Source organism: Vitis riparia, chromosome 19, assembly GCF_004353265.1.
Source record: "Vitis riparia cultivar Riparia Gloire de Montpellier isolate 1030 chromosome 19, EGFV_Vit.rip_1.0, whole genome shotgun sequence".
In the NCBI taxonomy this organism is placed as follows: Eukaryota; Viridiplantae; Streptophyta; class Magnoliopsida; order Vitales; family Vitaceae; genus Vitis; species Vitis riparia.
The window spans coordinates 11152447-11170041 of NC_048449.1; the positions used below are offsets into that span (position 1 = coordinate 11152447).

The 17595-nt window shown below is 35.1% G+C and overlaps 1 protein-coding gene across 1 annotated transcript; it reads left to right on the plus strand.

Annotated features, from left to right (window-relative positions):
- The first annotated feature begins 5552 nt into the window (after nucleotides 1-5552).
- On the plus strand, nucleotides 5553-17153 carry LOC117908928 (probable protein phosphatase 2C 6). The gene is made up of 5 exons (XM_034822785.1): nucleotides 5553-6005; nucleotides 13399-13788; nucleotides 15433-15550; nucleotides 15673-15896; nucleotides 16209-17153. The coding sequence occupies exons 1-5, from the start codon at nucleotides 5748-5750 to the stop codon at nucleotides 16752-16754; spliced, it is 1536 nt and encodes a 511-aa protein (XP_034678676.1). The 5' UTR covers nucleotides 5553-5747; the 3' UTR covers nucleotides 16755-17153.
- Nucleotides 17154-17595: the final 442 nt, after the last annotated feature.

Sequence of the window (17595 nt, forward strand, 5' to 3'; positions counted from 1 at the left end):
CAAATAGTATTGCATGTCCTTCATCATCAAGTTGTCCAACAGAAATCAGATTCCTCCTTAGATCAGGAATATGTCGAACCTTCTCTAGTAACCAAACAGACTTATTGGGCAATGATATCCAGACATCTCCCAGACCCACAACATCCAAGGCTGAACCATCAGCCAAATACACCTTACCAAAATCACCTGCAACATAATTCTGTATGATTTCTCGGTGTGGAGTGGTATGAAACGAAGCTCCTGAATCCAAAACCCAATCATCAAGTGGACTGTCTACTGCAAGAAGTAATGCATCCTGTACCTCTTCTGTTACAGCATTAGCAGAATCATTTTCATTCTTCTTCTTAGGGCTTTTGCATTGCCTTTTAAAGTGACTTGTTTTCCCACAATTCCAACATTGTACTTGTTGGCCTGATCTAGATTTGCTTCTGTTCCGATTAGAATTTCTGGAATTTGATCTACCCCGATTTGAATTTCTGTCATTACCTTTGCCTCTTGTCTCAAGGTTTAGAGCAGAACCAGATCTTGAGGTTTCACCTGCATTTTTTCGGCAAATCTCCTCAGCCAGAATTAAATCTCGTATATCATTGTATTTGAGTTTTTCCTTTCCCGTAGAATTGCTTACTGCCATCCTCATTGCCTCCCAACTGTTTGGCAAAGAAGCCAAGACAATCAGAGCACGAATCTCATCATCAAAATCAATTTCTACAGACGACAATTGATTTGTGATTGTATTAAATTCATTCAGATGTTGTGCTACTGATGCATTCTCTGCCATCTTCAAATTGAACAATTTCTTCATCAGATGCACCTTATTGTTTGCGGACGGCTTTTCATACATACCGGACAAAGCCTTCATCAAATTTGTTGTGGTCTTCTCCTTTACAACATTATGTTCAACAGACTTAGACAGAGTTAACCTAATAACTCCTAGGACCTGTCTGTCAAGAAGCGCCCATTCCTCAGCCTTCATACTCTCAGGTTTTGTCCCCAAAAGAGGTAGATGCAATTTCTTCCCATAGAGATAATCTTCAATCTGCATCCTCCAATACGCAAAGTCTGTGCCATCAAACTTTTCTATTCCAGACGCCTTTCCTGCTTCCTCTGCCATTGCTCCCACTCAAACCTAACCCTAGGCTCTGATACCAGTTGTAGGGAATTAAACCAAATTCCCAACCTGTGAGAAACAAAAAATTAGAGAAAACACACACCAAAGAAAAACAATCACACGCACAAGACAGTATTTACGTGGTTCGGCAATTTGCCTACATCCACGGAGTTGCAGGGATATCACTATTATCAGGGAAGAATACAGAGTGCAACCTGACGGCTACAATATTCTCTCTATATATATAACACGGCAATCCCACTACACTAAAAAACCCTAATTACAAAAGGTGGTTCCACAATGGGCTAAACGGGCCCAACAGGCCTCAATAAATCTCCCATTAAAAAGCCATGCAATATTATTTGGGTCGGGTTGTCAAACTGGATCAAACAAAACTAGGCTCCACAAAGCCCAACAAAGGCAAGGTTACACAATAACTTGTGATGATTTATTTTACATTTTTTTAGATTGAGTTAATTAATTAATTAGTCTAATATGACTAATTAATTCATTAGGACCTAGTGGGTTGGATTAAGTGACCTAAGTTCAAAATGAGCTTAAGTTACGTAAGCCCACAAGGCAGTCTATATAAACTCCCTTAGGAGTTAGGGCTTCCTTAGACACTTGACATTCAATCTTCTAGAGAGGAACCCTAGCCTCTACCCTCTAAAGAGGATTCCACCTCTTCGTCTGCCAAGATTTAAGAAAGAGAGCAATTAGGTGAAAAACTTTTTGGTTTGATATCTATAACACATCTTCTTCTATCGTATTTGATTTGGGGAACATCCAAATCACAAGTATAGTTTTCTTATCTTTGATCCAAGTTTTAAATGCCTATTGCTTCCATTGTGCATAGATTTAGAGAAGCCTAGGATAGTTTTGCATGCACCTTAATTGTCTAGAGATGAGAATGGAGATATCCAAGTATTCCCAAATTCCTTAGATGCAAATTATAATGACAAAACTTTTAGATAATTTTTCTTTGCAATCAATTCTTTAATTTCTCCACTTGTTGATATAATCAATCACTAGTTTATATTTTTGTTGTCCAACATTTGTGAGTTCAAATATGTTGACAGTACAACAAATACTATAAAAGTAATTAAGGAACCCTCTTTCCATTTTTTTTCCAACTATCTATAAAATTGGCTTTAAGATTTGTGTACCAATCAAATGCATATCCTTTTAGTAAGCTAACAAATTGCTTGACTAGATGGTCTCTCTCTGTTCCAATATTTGTCATGTTTCCAAAAAGCTAGCTATATGTTGTTTTGGGTTTTCTTTCCTATTAAAATATTGAAATTTTTGTGGTTGGTAACCTATTCGTGTCTATATTAACACAATTGTTTGTATATAGTTTTGTATATGTGCGAGAAAGATGAAATCCATCATTCAACGTTTCTTTTATTGTCTCTAAGATGAAGTCTTTCAATTGATTTTTAGGAATAAACTCATCTGAAAGAATGTTTTCAATGACCTCTTTTTTTAGAGCAAATTTGAAGGTTGTCTTAAGATGCATCTTGACATGGATGTGTGTTGTTGTTTATTAATCCTACTACAAGCCAAGCTTGCCAAAAAGTGCTTTTAATTAATGCGTTTTTCAAATTCTTTAATATCTTGGGTCAATCTTACAACTTGTTTTTCAAAAGAATGCTTTAACCATTATGATTGCCATGACAATATTATTCAATGTTGTAAGAGTAACTTGTATCCACATGAACATGTATACATAGATGTAATGTCATACTTGTTGTCTTCATAATTGGACAAATGCATATGATTTGAAGATGTTTTCTAAGAGATGGTTGTGTGGTATCACTTGCTCAACCATGTCCTTCTTTACAACCAATGAATCTAATGAGATGACTAGATTCTTGAGAGAAGTTACTTCATGATTTGTAGCTTGATTAAAGGAAAATGCAATTTGGGTTTATTATTTGGAATCTTCTTTTGTCTTGCTTTAAGTTATGGTGTCATAGCTTTTCTTAGATTCCATACAAAGATTTCTAACTTGTAAAGAAGAGAGATGAGAGGTAGAGATTGTCCCATCAAATATGTAGAAAATTTATAATATAAATTTATCTTGAAGAAAAACTAGCAGGCAAATTGAAAATTTATTAATTCTAGGAATGTAGTACAATCTCTAGTTATTCCTCTAATTCTTCTAATAAAAAACTTGACTTGGGCCTTGACTTGATTTGAACCTTGGTGTGCTTTGGCTGGACTTGAACTTTGGTGTGTTTTTAACCTAGGCTTAGACTTTGGCATATCTTTGGTTAGACCTGAATTTTGACTTGTCTTCAACTTGGGCTTGAACCTTGGTGTATTTTGGGGTAGGCTTAGACATTGACATATCTCATGTTCGTTAAGAACACAAATGCTTGATCTCAAATTGAAGACACTTTGAATTTAATCTTAGAAGTTTGATCTTTATCTCTTCAAATGCTTGATCTTCATATTTTCAAAGGTTTTGAAGAAGTTCTAGAATTCTTGATGAGAGCTTTATCCAAACTCTTTTCAAGTGCAAAAATCTTCACTTCTTTGTCTATATATTTTAAAAGTAAAGATGACTTTTCTATTTATACAATAAGAGAGATACATATTTAGATAATTTTATTTGTTCTTTAATTAAAATTAATATTTAGGAATATTTTCAAACATATTTAGGTGGTTTTAACTCTTGAAATATTATTCTTTAATTAAAAATTAAAAATTAGAAAACTTGGCCAACATATTTGGATACTTTCTAATTTATTTTTTTTGAATGAGAATTGACACTCATTTCTACTTATTAAGCTCACAATTTTTATTTATATTTTAATTAACAACATTCTTATTTCTTTATTTGATTTGAAGACATTTTTTTTTCTTTTTTGTGGAGTCATATGACATGGATCATAATTTAAGTTGATAGAATTATTGCTAAGTGACCATTTTAATTTATTTTGTATTATGACATATGATGATTCATAAGTAGCTAAATTTTTTTACTCCTATACAAATGCCCCTTCAAAAATTTATTGTAGAGCCAAGATCAATATAGAGAGTGAACAATTTTTTTGAACCTTTTTTTATTAGTGAAGTTCACAAAAATAGCATGAGTGGCATGCATTATAATCTCATTTTGTTTGAAACATTAATTGGATATGGAATATTTTCCAAATTACCTTCATACCCCTAAAGTATCAAATTGTAGCGTAATTCGTTTTTTTCCCTTTTCACATTTTTCATGCTTTTTTTATGCTCAAATTTTTGTGGAGACTACTTTTATTTATTTATTTTATTATTATTTTAATCTTACAAGCATGTCCTCATTTTTACCTGTCTTTTTTTTTTTTTTCAAATTTTGATTCATTTCTCGTAAGTATTAGGCACTATTGTAATTTGCCTTTATTTCTTCATAGGCATGCTTACTCCTCATGTTACTTTCCACCCAAGCTTGATATTAATTAATGTTATTTTTATTGGGTTGAAAATTAGCCATGTCAAATTTGAATTTGTGTTCCATGTGACAAGAAAAAAAAAATAGTATCATTGAAGGCTCATATTTTCAAAATATTAATTTCAATATTAATTGTTGATAAGCATCGACATGGACACCATCATACAAGTCTAAAGCATGAGATATCATATTTTGAAACTTCCGAAAATAAATATATCAAAATCAATAATTATATCAGTTAGAAGTAATTTTCAAACAAAAAGCAAAAATTTAATGATAAAACTATAAAAAAATCATTTATAAAAAATGTACTGACTGTGCTAAAACCATCCAAGGACTAAGGGCAAAAACTGTTTTTAAGAACAAATTTCTGTTCATTCCTCATAATAAAAAATGTAAGAAAATATGTTTGATAATAAAAAACTTAATAAAAAATAGTATGTTTTTAGAAAATATCTTTTAATTTTTTTTTTATTATTTTCACTTGTTTTCTAAAAACTATTTTAAAAAATAATTAAAAATAAAATACTACATATAAAAATTATTTTTAAACAGATTAAAAAAATATGAAAAATATTTTAGGTTTCCAAATATACTTTTATTCTTCAAAAATCTAAAAATCATTTTCAAAAACTAATTTTTAAAAATAATTACCAAACAGTGCCAAAAGGAAATTCACCCTTTAATTTCGCCTCCCAACCCCCCTTTTTTTTTCCCTGCGATAATTTCTTCCCCAAAATTTTCAGTACACTCAGCACACGTGGGGCTGAAAGTCTTATCTTCCGGAACTGACCCGAATCCCTGAAATCTAGACTCTAGCACAAAAATAGACAGTTGCGAAGATTAATAATGAAGAAATAAAAGCAAAGGAGGTGTAGGTTGAGAAATGGAGTGAATTAGAAGATTAGGGTTATATAATAATGACTGGGGGGATGTGGGTGGTGGGGTTATGAGTCTCATGACTTATGAGCTTGGGGCCCATGGAATGGTGTCAGCTGTAAGGCTTAATCATAAATAAAAAACCCAAAAGAGTGGGATTCCATGTCACCCATCTTCTCATCTGAATCTGCAGTCAATTGACTCAATTCCTCCCTGTTTTGTTTTTTTTTAATCTCATATTAAAAAGCAAAAAAAAGAAAAATTCAAAGTAGAGAGGGGGTACTTTATTTGATAATATTGGAAGCAGGGGAGGAAGAAATGGGTGCTTGCTATTCATCCATCGGGAAGAGGTATAAAGGAGGAGGTGGTGGTGGTGGTTGTGGTGGTGGTGGGGGTGGTGGTGGCGCTACTACCAGTATCATTTCCTATTCATCAAGGAATTTGTTTGGAGGGGGAGAAAATGAGCTCCATCGGATTCCCCAGAGAATGTTCGTCAACGGTGCCAGCACCGTCGCCTCTTTATTCACACAGCAGGGCAAGAAGGGTACCAATCAGGACGCCATGCTTGTTTGGGAGGTTAGTCTCCCTCTCCCTCTCCCTCATCATCAAATCTTTACAAAATTTTCTCATCTCGTTGCTTTTCTGTCTACAAGTTTGGGGAAATTTGAGATGACAATCCACTTGGGCATCCCCCATTACTTTTCGGTTTGTTGAAAAAAAGTCAAACATGATTTACTTTGGGAAAATAATCCATGTTCACTCACAGATGAAGCCAAGTATGTGTAAAGCAAAGACCAAATGGAACGTGTGAATCGCGGGTCTCCATTGTTGGACAGATTTCAAGTATCGTTAGAGCCAAATACGAAATACCCAAAGATGAGGTTGCTTGTATTAACAAACGTATTGAGATTGAGACCTTCCTTTACTGATTGGCTATTTTCTATTGCAGAATACCATGGGGTGCTGAATATTATATCAGAAAATGATTGTCTTTATCTTGTACAATCTAGGTTTGTTATGTCTTTTTCTAAATTGGAAAGACCCAGGTTTAGAGTTTGGAGTGAAGTACTAGGTGGGATCTTTTTAGCCTCAACGCCATACTAAATTTATTGGTCAGTGACGCATCCGCTGAACTGGTTTCACATGGTACACAAATTAAAGGGAAAATCTGTAAAGGAGTAGCCACAAAATATACCGATTCTGAAATCAATACTGTAATTGACCAATGTTTCTTTTGAATATCAGTTTCCAATTTCCAATCAGCAACAGGTAGATCTATAGAACATACACGAACACGCAAATTAAAGGGAAAATCTGCAAAGGAGTAGCTAAAACGGGCACCCACCTGCCATTCTTCTGTGGGGGAGAATGACCAGGAAATGGGAATAACTGAAATGAGATGAGATATAATTGTAAATCAGTCTGTTGGTTACAAATTGTGGTAGAGAAATTAAGGAGAAGACCAGAGGGATCAACTATGATGTTTTATCCAATCACTGTGCTGTTAAGAAGTGATTTGTTCGATTTGAATTTTGAAAGCACTGTAAGGACAGCAGCAAGGCCATCAAGAGATGGGTCAAAGCTGAAGGATTATGGAATATAATTAACAGAAGATTAGGCTGACTAGATGTAGGTTAGAAAAGAAAGGTGAGAAAAGATTCATGTTCTTCTGATAAAAAAATAAGATTCATGTTCACAACCCCAAGGTCTAGCCGTCCAGGTAATCAGAAGACAGTTTTATTGAGATATCTTTATTTATTTGTTTATTTTTTATACTAAGCCTTGTATGAATAAGATGGTGTCCTTGTCCTTCCCTTTCTCTCTCTGTAATCTTTTCTTTGCTTCATTTGTTTGTTTACATCAGAGTAACTCTCGTTCATTGAATGTTTGAGAAAGAGATATACTCATAATTCCATTCATTCTCCAAACCACTATAGTTGTAGATTTTTTCATAAGTCTCATGGTATGCTTTAAGATGAACATTTGTACATTACTTCAACTGTCTCTAATGCTAGCATTCTTAAGTGGACACACAATCTCTGCACTGAAAGTTTCTTTCACTTTTCTCTATTCATTTGATAGGAAAACAATAAGCTTCAACTGGATCAAGTGGAGGGTGAGAGAGTGGCTTTTTGCGAGGAGCTTGGGCTAGAAGAGGGATATGAGAAGAGCCTTGGTGCATTGATGGGGATTTCAGTGTGGTGAGATTCATTGCTGAGAGAAGATATTGTAGTTGGCTGTTCCTGGTGATAGGGATTTCTCAGAGTTCAGACAGGAGCATGAGCTTTTGCATATTCCTTATATGGAAGAAGATCGGCTTTCCATTTCTTAGTAGGATAGCTTTATCTTAATAAAAATCACTACCGGCATTTCCCTAATGTAGTACTGTTTATTCCTTGGCGCATCGATGAGGATGGGATTCCCTCATGGATATTCATTATGGGGAATGGGTTGTGCCTCTTAGAGGAGGGTGTGTTGAAAGTAGGGGTTTCTAACCTCTTGCAGAATTTAAATATGGACTATCATTCTAGAAGACCACACACTGAGCTGGTGTTTGGTTACTCTCCTATTTTTCTTGACTGTGGTGGAGTAAGAAGCAGGAAATCCACCTTTAATTTGAAAATATGTGGCTGAAAGTGGAGGGTTTTGGTGATTTGGTAAAGTCATGTTGATAGAGCTATTCCTTCAAGGGTGCACAAAATATTATTCTTGCTAAGGAAGTTAAAAGCTTTGAAGGATTTAAAGTGCAATAGATTGGTTTCTATAATGTGGCTATTTGTAAAGACCTTGCCTTGGAACAAATTGTTTCTAGGATAACAAAGAGTTGTGAATGTGTTTATCTACTTAGCTATTTTGTAGGAAACTTCGTGGAGGCAAGAGTCAACGGTGTTATGGATCAAATAAGCAAACAAGAAAAACCTTTTTCACTATATAGCTAGTGCTCATAGGAGAGGCAACTTCCTCAATAGGTTGAAGGGGGATGGGTTGTAGCTCTAAGAAGAGGGTTTGTTGAAAGTAGGGGTTTCTAACTTCTTGCAGAATTTAAATATGGACTCTCATTCTTGTAGACCATACACCAAGAAAATTGTTTTACAAGAATAGGTTGAATGTCTTTTCCCCTTTTAGGGAGGAAAAGGCATTGGGTGCTCTTGACGAGTTAGAGGGAGACAGTTTTAGGCCTAGATGGTTTCTCAATGGTCTTTTGACAAAGGTGTTGGTCTTATGTGCATGAAGAGGTGATGGAATTCCTTTATGAGTTCTTTATTTTCAAATAGAGGCCTAAATGTAATTTTTCTAGTTCTAGTCCCTAGATAAAGGTATAGTAGATGACATTAAAGATTTTAGACCTATCGATTTTGTAGGGGGCTCTACAGGTTGCTATAAAAAATTCTGTTTAACAAATCGATGAATGTCATTGACAAAGTAGTTTTGGATTCCTAGAATGCTTTTGTGGAGGGGAGATAAACAATGAAATTATGATTCTAGAATTAAGAGCTTGAGGGTTGGAGGTGGGGATGTTGCTTGCAAGCTAGAGATTGGGAGGCTTATGATCATATAAAGTGTGAGTTTTTGTGTTATTTTTGAGCAAAATGGGTTTTGGTTAGAAGTGCATGGGATGTATGAGGCTCTTTTATTAGATTTTTGATGTTGGTAAATAGATCCTCCACAAGTTTCTTCCAGAGTTCAGATTTGAGATAGGGAGATTCTCTCCCCTTCTTGTTTGTTATGGTGATAAAAAACCTTGTTATTTTGTGTTTAAAATGATGCAAGGTGGTTTTCTTAGTGGGTTTATGGTTAGGGGAAGTGGCTTCCATATGGGGGGGTGGAAGGTGAGGGAGGGGGTGTTGCTTGCAAACTAGAGATTGAGATTGAAAAAGCCTACAGTTGTGTAAAATAGGAGTTTTGTGCTTTGGTTAGAAATGGTGGGATGGGTAAGATTGTGCATTTCTCCTATTAGATTTTTGGCGTTGGTAAACATGTCATCGGCAAGATTCTTCTTGAGATCTAGAGATTTAAGAGAGGGGGTTTGTCTCCCCCTCTACCTTTTGTGCTAATAAATTAAGATCTTAATTATCTAATCTCTAGGACAGTGCAAGGTGGTTTTTTTTCAGTAGTTTTAGGGTTAGGGGAAGTAGGAAGAGGGAGTGCAGATTTCTCATCTTTTTTTCATGGATGATACACTTCCATTTCCTTGTGCGAGCAATGAACAACTATCGCCTTTGAGATAGGTCCTTTTCTTTGAAATTGTCTTTGGCTTGAAGCTAATTTGCATGAGTGAGCTTATCTCATTTGGGGAGCTGTTATGGGTTGAATGGTTAGTGTATTGCTTGGTTGTGAAGTGGGGAGTTTGGCTCCCTTCAAATCCTATGCAGTTTGGGATTTGGGGATGGAGAGATTCAAAAGGAGGTTGACTTTTTGGAAGAAACAGTATCTCTGTAAAGGGTGAAGATTAACACTCATTAAAAGTTCTTTGTTTAGTCCCCCGGTATCCTTTCTCTCTTTTTCCAATCCTTATAGCAGTTAGAAGTGATGAGGAGATTTAGTTGAACCTGTTGTGGGGTGATCATTTTTTGGGTAGAAAGATACATTCAATGAAGGGGGAGATGGTTTGTTTGGACAATAGGAATGAAGGTTTGGGATTACGATGTTAGCTTCTCTGAGTGGAGTGTTGCTTGCAAATGGCCATGGGAAGTTCAAGGGTGGTGGCATTATAGGGAGATGCAGGGAACTTGTACTGTAAGCATGTGGAAGACAACCAGAAAAGATTGGGAGGATTTTAGCCTTGAACTTGCATATTGATGAGAAATGGGCAAATTCTTGTTGGATAAATGGTATGAGTTATCTTAAAGAACTCCTTCTTACTTTTTTAGGCTTGCTTCCTAGACACAAGGATGAAAATATCAGTTTCGATGGATATATTAGTAACTTGATTTTACGGATATATCGAGAAATATCGGTGGATATTTTTACACAAAATATTGATGAGAGAAAATTGATCAAAATTCATAGAAATATTGAAAAAAACTTCTTCAAATGATAAAACAAGTAATAATAAACATTGAAATTGTTTTGTTAAAGAAATTATATATATATATATATAATAAATTTATAACATTAGACAATAATATTCCAATTTAAAAACACAGTTGTATTAAAATGATAATATAATTAGTTTGAATATATTGAAGGATAAAAAAGAAACAATGCTATTTAGATAAGTTTTTTTTTATTTAAAAATATTAATGTTTTATTTATAAATTTATATTTGTTTTGTATTTAATTGGTATACAAAATATATAATAAGATAATTAAAATTAACTTATTTATAGTAATTTTATTTTAATAATTATAATATAATATATATAATATATATATGTTTATAGTTTGTAAAAGATATTTATAATTTATAAAAAATGTTATAATATAAAAGATATGTATATTGTATATAGGGACACAAATCCACATATGGTTCAATGGCCCAGGCCATTCATGGCAAGCTTAAGCACCTGGGTTTGAGCCAAGTCTGTGTGTCCTGTTTGAGTTGTATTTTTTACAGTGTGAATGAAAAAAGTCCCATGTCGACAACTTCAGAGAAAAAAAGGGCCCTATTTAATAGATGGTGTGCCTCCCCTTTACTGCCACAGCTAGCCAGGTGGGCTTGGGCTTGCCCTTGGCAGGTTGTACATGATCTGGTACAACTTCAAGCCCAACAATCTAAACATTAAATTTTGAAAACCCAAATTGAAAAAGGTGCTGACATGGCACTGGAAAATCACTGATAATAGCAAAATGTCGGTGAAATATTGGTATATTGCTGATTTATTGGCAAAAAATGAGGTAAAAATTTGAAAAATTGGGAGATCAAAATTTCCATACTACTTATCATATCGGGGCCATCTGATACTCGAAATATTGCTGATCAATTGCGATATTTCAAACCTTGCTAGACAAATGCTAGAGTTATGGACTTGTAGGAGGAGGTGGGTAAGGGCAAGGTCATTGGAGCACTTTTTTCTCAAGATTGTTTCAAACTGGGATTGAAGACATTGAGTAGGTTTTTAGAGTGCATTTATAATAACTAGGCTTTAGAGGGGCTTGAAGAGGGCAGATTAGGGTGGAGAGAAGCAAAGAATTGAAGCTTCCCTATTAAAGTGTTCCTACTCCTCTTTTGAGAGTATTTAGTATAAATGGTTATGTTTATATGCGAGTATAATCCTCTGCTAAGGAGGTATAAATTGTTGTTATCATGGTGATGATGGTTATGATTATTATTATTATATTATTATTTTGCATGGTAAGTTGTTTTGGAGAAGATCCTTATAGTTGACCAGCTAATGAGGAGGTGGCTTCTAGACAATAGATATTGCTTGTGTAAAGTTCAACAACCATATTCTTATCCATTGTATCATAACTCATTTTTTTGTGTGAGATTACACTTATATTATTATTTTATGTGGTAAGCTGTTTTGAAGAAGATCCTTATAGTTGACCAGCTAATGAGGTGGCTTCTTGTCAATAGATGTTGCTTATGTAAAGTTCTGCAACCATATTCTTGTCCATCATAGAATAGCTCACTTGTTTGTAATCTTGCGCTTTCTGTTCCATATAGATGTTGTTTGTAATCTTGCGCTTTCTTAGGCATCTATAGGTAAAGTTGGTGGAGAGGTGGGCAAAAAGAGTAAGGTAGGAGCTTAGTGACATTGTGTCTGTTTTGGTGCATCTGGGGAGAGTGCAACAATAGAACCTTTAGAGAGGAACAACTCTTTGATTAGCAGCTGAAAGAGTTGTTCCCTAGAACCCTTTTTGATTGGTCCAGAATTTTGCTTGGCTTGTGAATCACTCTTTTCTGGATTTTATTGATGGTTATAAAAGGCGTTAGGAGGCTTTCTCTGTTGTTGATCTCCTTTCTTCACTTTTTTTTCTCCTTTCCCTTTCATCCTTTAGTGCACCTGTGTGTACTACTAGTCTTCTTGGGTTGGACCTTGTATTTGTTGGGTACTTCAATCTATTATATTTTATTTGCCTGTCAAGAAAACTGGACCTATTGGAGTTGGGGCTGTAATAAGCTTCACTGTATGGTATCTCATTTATTAGGTGAAGGTTGGAATTTGCTTTTGGAAAATGAATCTTAGAAACCATTACTTCATCTTCTCACATCTATTTTATGTTCTAACATTTGGTGAAACTAATACAAGTATATAACCTTATCTAGACGGTATTCAATTAACCAAATGGCATTTTTTTCATTTGAAACTGAAACTGAAACTGTGTTCTAGCTCAGCACTCAGAAAAAGAAATTTTAGTGCAATGTGGCCCAAGAGTGACCTTTGTTAGTGTTAAATAAACAAAGCACTTTGCACATGGATACACCTCAATATTGTTGCAATTTCTTTGTTTTGTTTGTGAGATAATTTTATCTATTATTGTTTTTATGCTGGTTCTTGGTTCACCATATGCTTATGCTACAAGTCCTGGATTTTTTTTTTCTTCTTTTTTTGTTAGTTCAAGTTGAATTTTTGTTCCAAGTCGGCATACATAAAAGGGAAAATTATACTAACTTCTCCTGAGGTTTAGTGAAATTTCAAAGAACTCCCCTTACACCTTGAAAGGGAAACTGAATTTAGTGCAATTTTCCCTATAAAAATAAAATTTTAACTCAATATGGTTCTGGAGCCACCCTAGACACTCACACTCCTTAATTCTGTTGCAATATTTATTTATTTATTTATTTTTGATATTGAGATAACTCTATTTACTGCTGTCTTGTACTAGGTCTTGGATCTTCCAATGTTTATGGGGTCATGTCTATCCTCATCCATTTGATACATGCTTTTCACATATTTTCTCAGAGTTTGATTATTGTAAAAGCACAACCACTATGAAGCATTAGCCCTGTTTAGATGCAAAGATTTATTTATTTTTTGCTCTTTAGCTCACTGAATGAAGGGTTGGAATGTTTTTACAATAGAATTTCAGTTCAAGAAGTGATACAATCTTCTGTGGAGTATTTGATGGTCATGGTCCTTATGGTCATATGGTTGCAAAGAAAGTGCGGGACTGTCTTCCTTTGATTCTACACACTCAGTGGCAAGCTAACTCAAATAGTGATAAAAAAAGTGATGGTAAAAATGGAAATGCTCCTGAGAAGACAAATTTGGAAGAAACTGCATCTTTGAACATGGATGATGAATTTTATGAGTCATTGGAGGTTGATGACAATGAAAAAGTCCCTGAGATGTATCTTCCACTCAAAGAGTCCTTTTTAAAGACTTTCAAGCTAATGGACAAGGAATTGAAGTTGCATCCAACAATCGATTGTTTCTGCAGTGGAACTACTGCTGTAACTTTGGTAAAGCAGGTAATTCTTTGTGCAATATTATCTTCAAAGGCTTTTTTGTCAATATTTCCAGTTATAACATCTGCTTCAAAAAATGGTGATTTCACACCAAAATATATGTTCAGATGAGTACCAAAAAAAAAAAAAAGTATTGGGAACATTGGGAGAAAAAGGAAACTTTCCACAAGCTTTCCATTTCATTAAATGCATGGATAACTCAAAACATTATTTGTGAACCTATGTATTGTTATTTCAAAAGTTTAAAAAGAATGAAATGTTTATACTTTGAGACGATTTAGAAATATTATTTGCAGTAACAAAACAAAATATTGAGCAGACAGGAAAAGCGCTTTGTCACCCAAGCAAATAGAATCTTAGGTACCAAAAATCCAGTGGCTGACATGTATGACACATTATTACAAAATATCTTCCAAATAGTATTATCAACAACAATTATTTTTGTTAATGAGGGTGAGTGTCTATAGGATTGTGTTTATAAGTATGCGGTTATGTATCTAAATGCTCACAATATAAAGATTTTCTTTTCCTTTTTGTGAATAATAAAGTCTTTTGATGGTTTCTTCTTCCTTTGTATTATCCTTTTTCTTGAAGCATGATAACATGTCAAAAGGTATCTGATCTGTTGATAATTATATTTATATTTATTTTTATTTTTTACTTACCATCCATCAAATTATTCAGCAAGTGCTGGTTTTTTTATTGGAGTCCAAAATCTAGTCATCCGATCTATGCTGTCTTCCTTTGTAATAATTGCTTGATCGGTGGAAACATTTTTAAATTTAAATGAAAGGAGGGTTCTTGTTCCCTCATTTTGGTGCATATTCTGATTTTTTGGTGAAAATGTGCTTACTTTCTCATTTTGAATAAATATGTATCTTGTTTCAGAAGGAATTGTAGGTTTTATGGGCCACAAAACTGCATTAGTGTTGCAAATTGCTTCTATGAAGAATGTTTTGACATACTTTAGCAACCAAATCTGTCTTACACCATTGGTTTTACTTTCAAGCTTCAATTTTCCTAGTCTTCAGCTTGAGGAGCCCACTAACCACCTTTTTTTGTGTGTTCTCAAACTGGCGTGTTCAACCTGACTGCCTTTGTTATCATGGTACTTTTGCTAGGCTAAAATTCTATTTAGGTCATCAAATATCTTAGTATTGATTATGAGGAAGTAGGGGAACTTCTTCCATTTATGGCAACTGCTAACAATTAGGAACTGTTTTCTTTCCTTAGATTCTTAGAGGTAGTATTCAGTTCAGGTTAAAAAGTGTCCACCTTGAGCCCTATCAATTTACAATTAAACAAAATGGCAAGGCAAACCTGAACCATTTACTTGGAGGTTGATCGATGAACCTGCCACATAATTTATCTGAAAGGCTATATATATAATATTTGCAATGTGTATCAAAAAGCTAGGTCAGATTGGGGAGCCAACATTGAACCAGAACCGATGTGTTGGTCAGAATACCCAAGGTTTTATTTCAGGCAGCTTGGTGGGTCTGGTCCTTGCATTTCAGAAATAGAAAAATTCATCGACATTTTTATATTAAAATCTTGTTTATATCTTGTGCTATATTTTGATTCATATCTCAAGATATGGTCTTGATCTTAAATCATTCATCAATTGTTCAATTATGGTTTATTTAGGGACCAAATCTTGTAATTGGAAATATTGGTGATTCAAGAGCAGTACTGGCAACAAGAGATGTAGAGAACTCCTTGACAGCGGTACAACTAACCATAGACTTGAAACCCAATCTGCCAAGTATTTCTCTCTCTCTACCTTATTTATACATCTTTTTTGTTTTTTATGGGCTCAGTTGGAAAAAATGATCAGCAATACTAGTCTTATTGTTATGGAGCTTAAAGTCCTGCTTCTTATCATAGGGGAAGCAGCTAGGATCCATCAATGCAAGGGAAGGGTTTTTGCATTGCAGGATGAGCCAGAGGTTGCACGAGTATGGTTGCCTAATAGTGACTCACCTGGTTTGGCAATGGCTAGAGCTTTTGGGGACTTCTGTTTGAAGGATTTTGGTTTAATTTCTGTGCCAGATATTTATTATCGCCATCTCACTGAGAGAGATGAGTTCATTATTCTTGCCACTGATGGGGTATCTTTCTCTTCTTTCGTTATGTAGTTAATTTTGTTCATTGCTTCATTTTTTGGTTGTATGCTCTTTTATGATATCTTGCCTTTTTGTCATGTTTAGCTATTATATCAGTAATTTTTCTATTGCCATTATGCATCCTGCTACCATTAAGTCATGATTCAACAGCCTAGGTCTTGGTTCAGCTGATAAGTTTGTTTTTATAGTTGTGGATTAGTTGGGTTGGTGTGCCTGCCATCTCCTGTATGAGCTGATATCTACTTTTATCTATTTTCATTTAAATTTGATGGTTTGAAAGCTCATGAGTTTTTCCAGGTTTGGGATGTTCTCTCAAATAAGGAAGCTGTTGATATCGTAGCTTCAGCCCCTGGTCGCACAACAGCAGCCAGAGCTCTGGTAGACTGTGCTGTTCGAGCATGGAGGCTCAAATACCCTACATCCAAAAATGATGATTGTGCTGTAGTGTGCCTCTTCCTGGAACATGCATCTGCTGTTGATGAGGCTCCCACAGAGAATGGTTTGACAAAGACTCCAGAAGCAGTAGCAGATGGGATGATAGTTGTGGATGGGGAGAATGGGGGTTTGGATGTTGATTCTCGGCCCTCTCATGCTCATGTTCTTGAGCATTCCAGTACTGCAGAAGGCTGTAATGAGATCATGCCTCTTTCTGAGTCAACTGAGGAAAAGTTATCTGACAAGTGCCGAGGCCAGTCTAAGAGGAGCCTAGCTGAGTGCATTTCAACTGCAGAGGATGAGGAGTGGTCAGCATTAGAGGGTGTTACCAGGGTGAATAGTCTGCTTAGCCTTCCCAGATTTTTATCTAGTGATAAAAGTGCGGCCAACTGGAGAAAATGGTTATGATCTATCTGAGGGCTGCCAGCACTTCATTTTACACACCAAATAGAACTACAAGAGTTCTACATCAACCTGTTATTTCTCAGTGAACTGCATTATATTATCACTAAGAGAAATTTTCAGGTATCAAGTTTCCGGATGCAGACTGACTGATGCCACACACAAATGTTACAAATGACGCCCTGACCCAATGTGTTGTCAAGGCTGCAAGATTTTTGTTGATAATACCATTAGAAGGTGGATTACATATTATGTTGTTTGTTGTGAAGTGAGATTGAGCGTACTTTCTCTCTTTTGTGCTTTATTCTTGCCTGAGGAACATCCAGCTTTGAGTTCGTAACAATAGAATTTATTGATTATTTGGTAAAAGCTAAGTAGTACATGCTGGTGTGCTTCCTTTCTTGATATGCTTTTGATTGCTTTGGTTGCTCCCCATTTTTAGCGGTCAATTGGGCTAGCTCTAGCATGTTCTTGTTGTGGAAGGCAATAGATAACCAAGGCTGCCTTGTGAAAAAAGGGTTTGGCCCTTCACTTTGCTGGTTCAACTAGTTGAGTAAGGGGAATGGAGTTTGGGTAGGCAGTATATAACAGTCGCTTAATCGGATGGTGGGAACCTCAATTCGTTAAAGTATCGGTCGTTTGGTTGCTAAACTGGTTGACTTACTTCCTTCAACTGTCACTTGCAAAAGTATAATGGTTAATTGAGTGGTTGATCAATTCAGCTGTAACTTGTTCCTAGTAGGTTGTTTCAACTTAAAGCTTCTATTTAAAACTCTTAAAATTCATTTACGAGGTTAGCAACTACTGAGAATCATTCACATTCTTTGAAAATCGTTTTCTTAAGAGC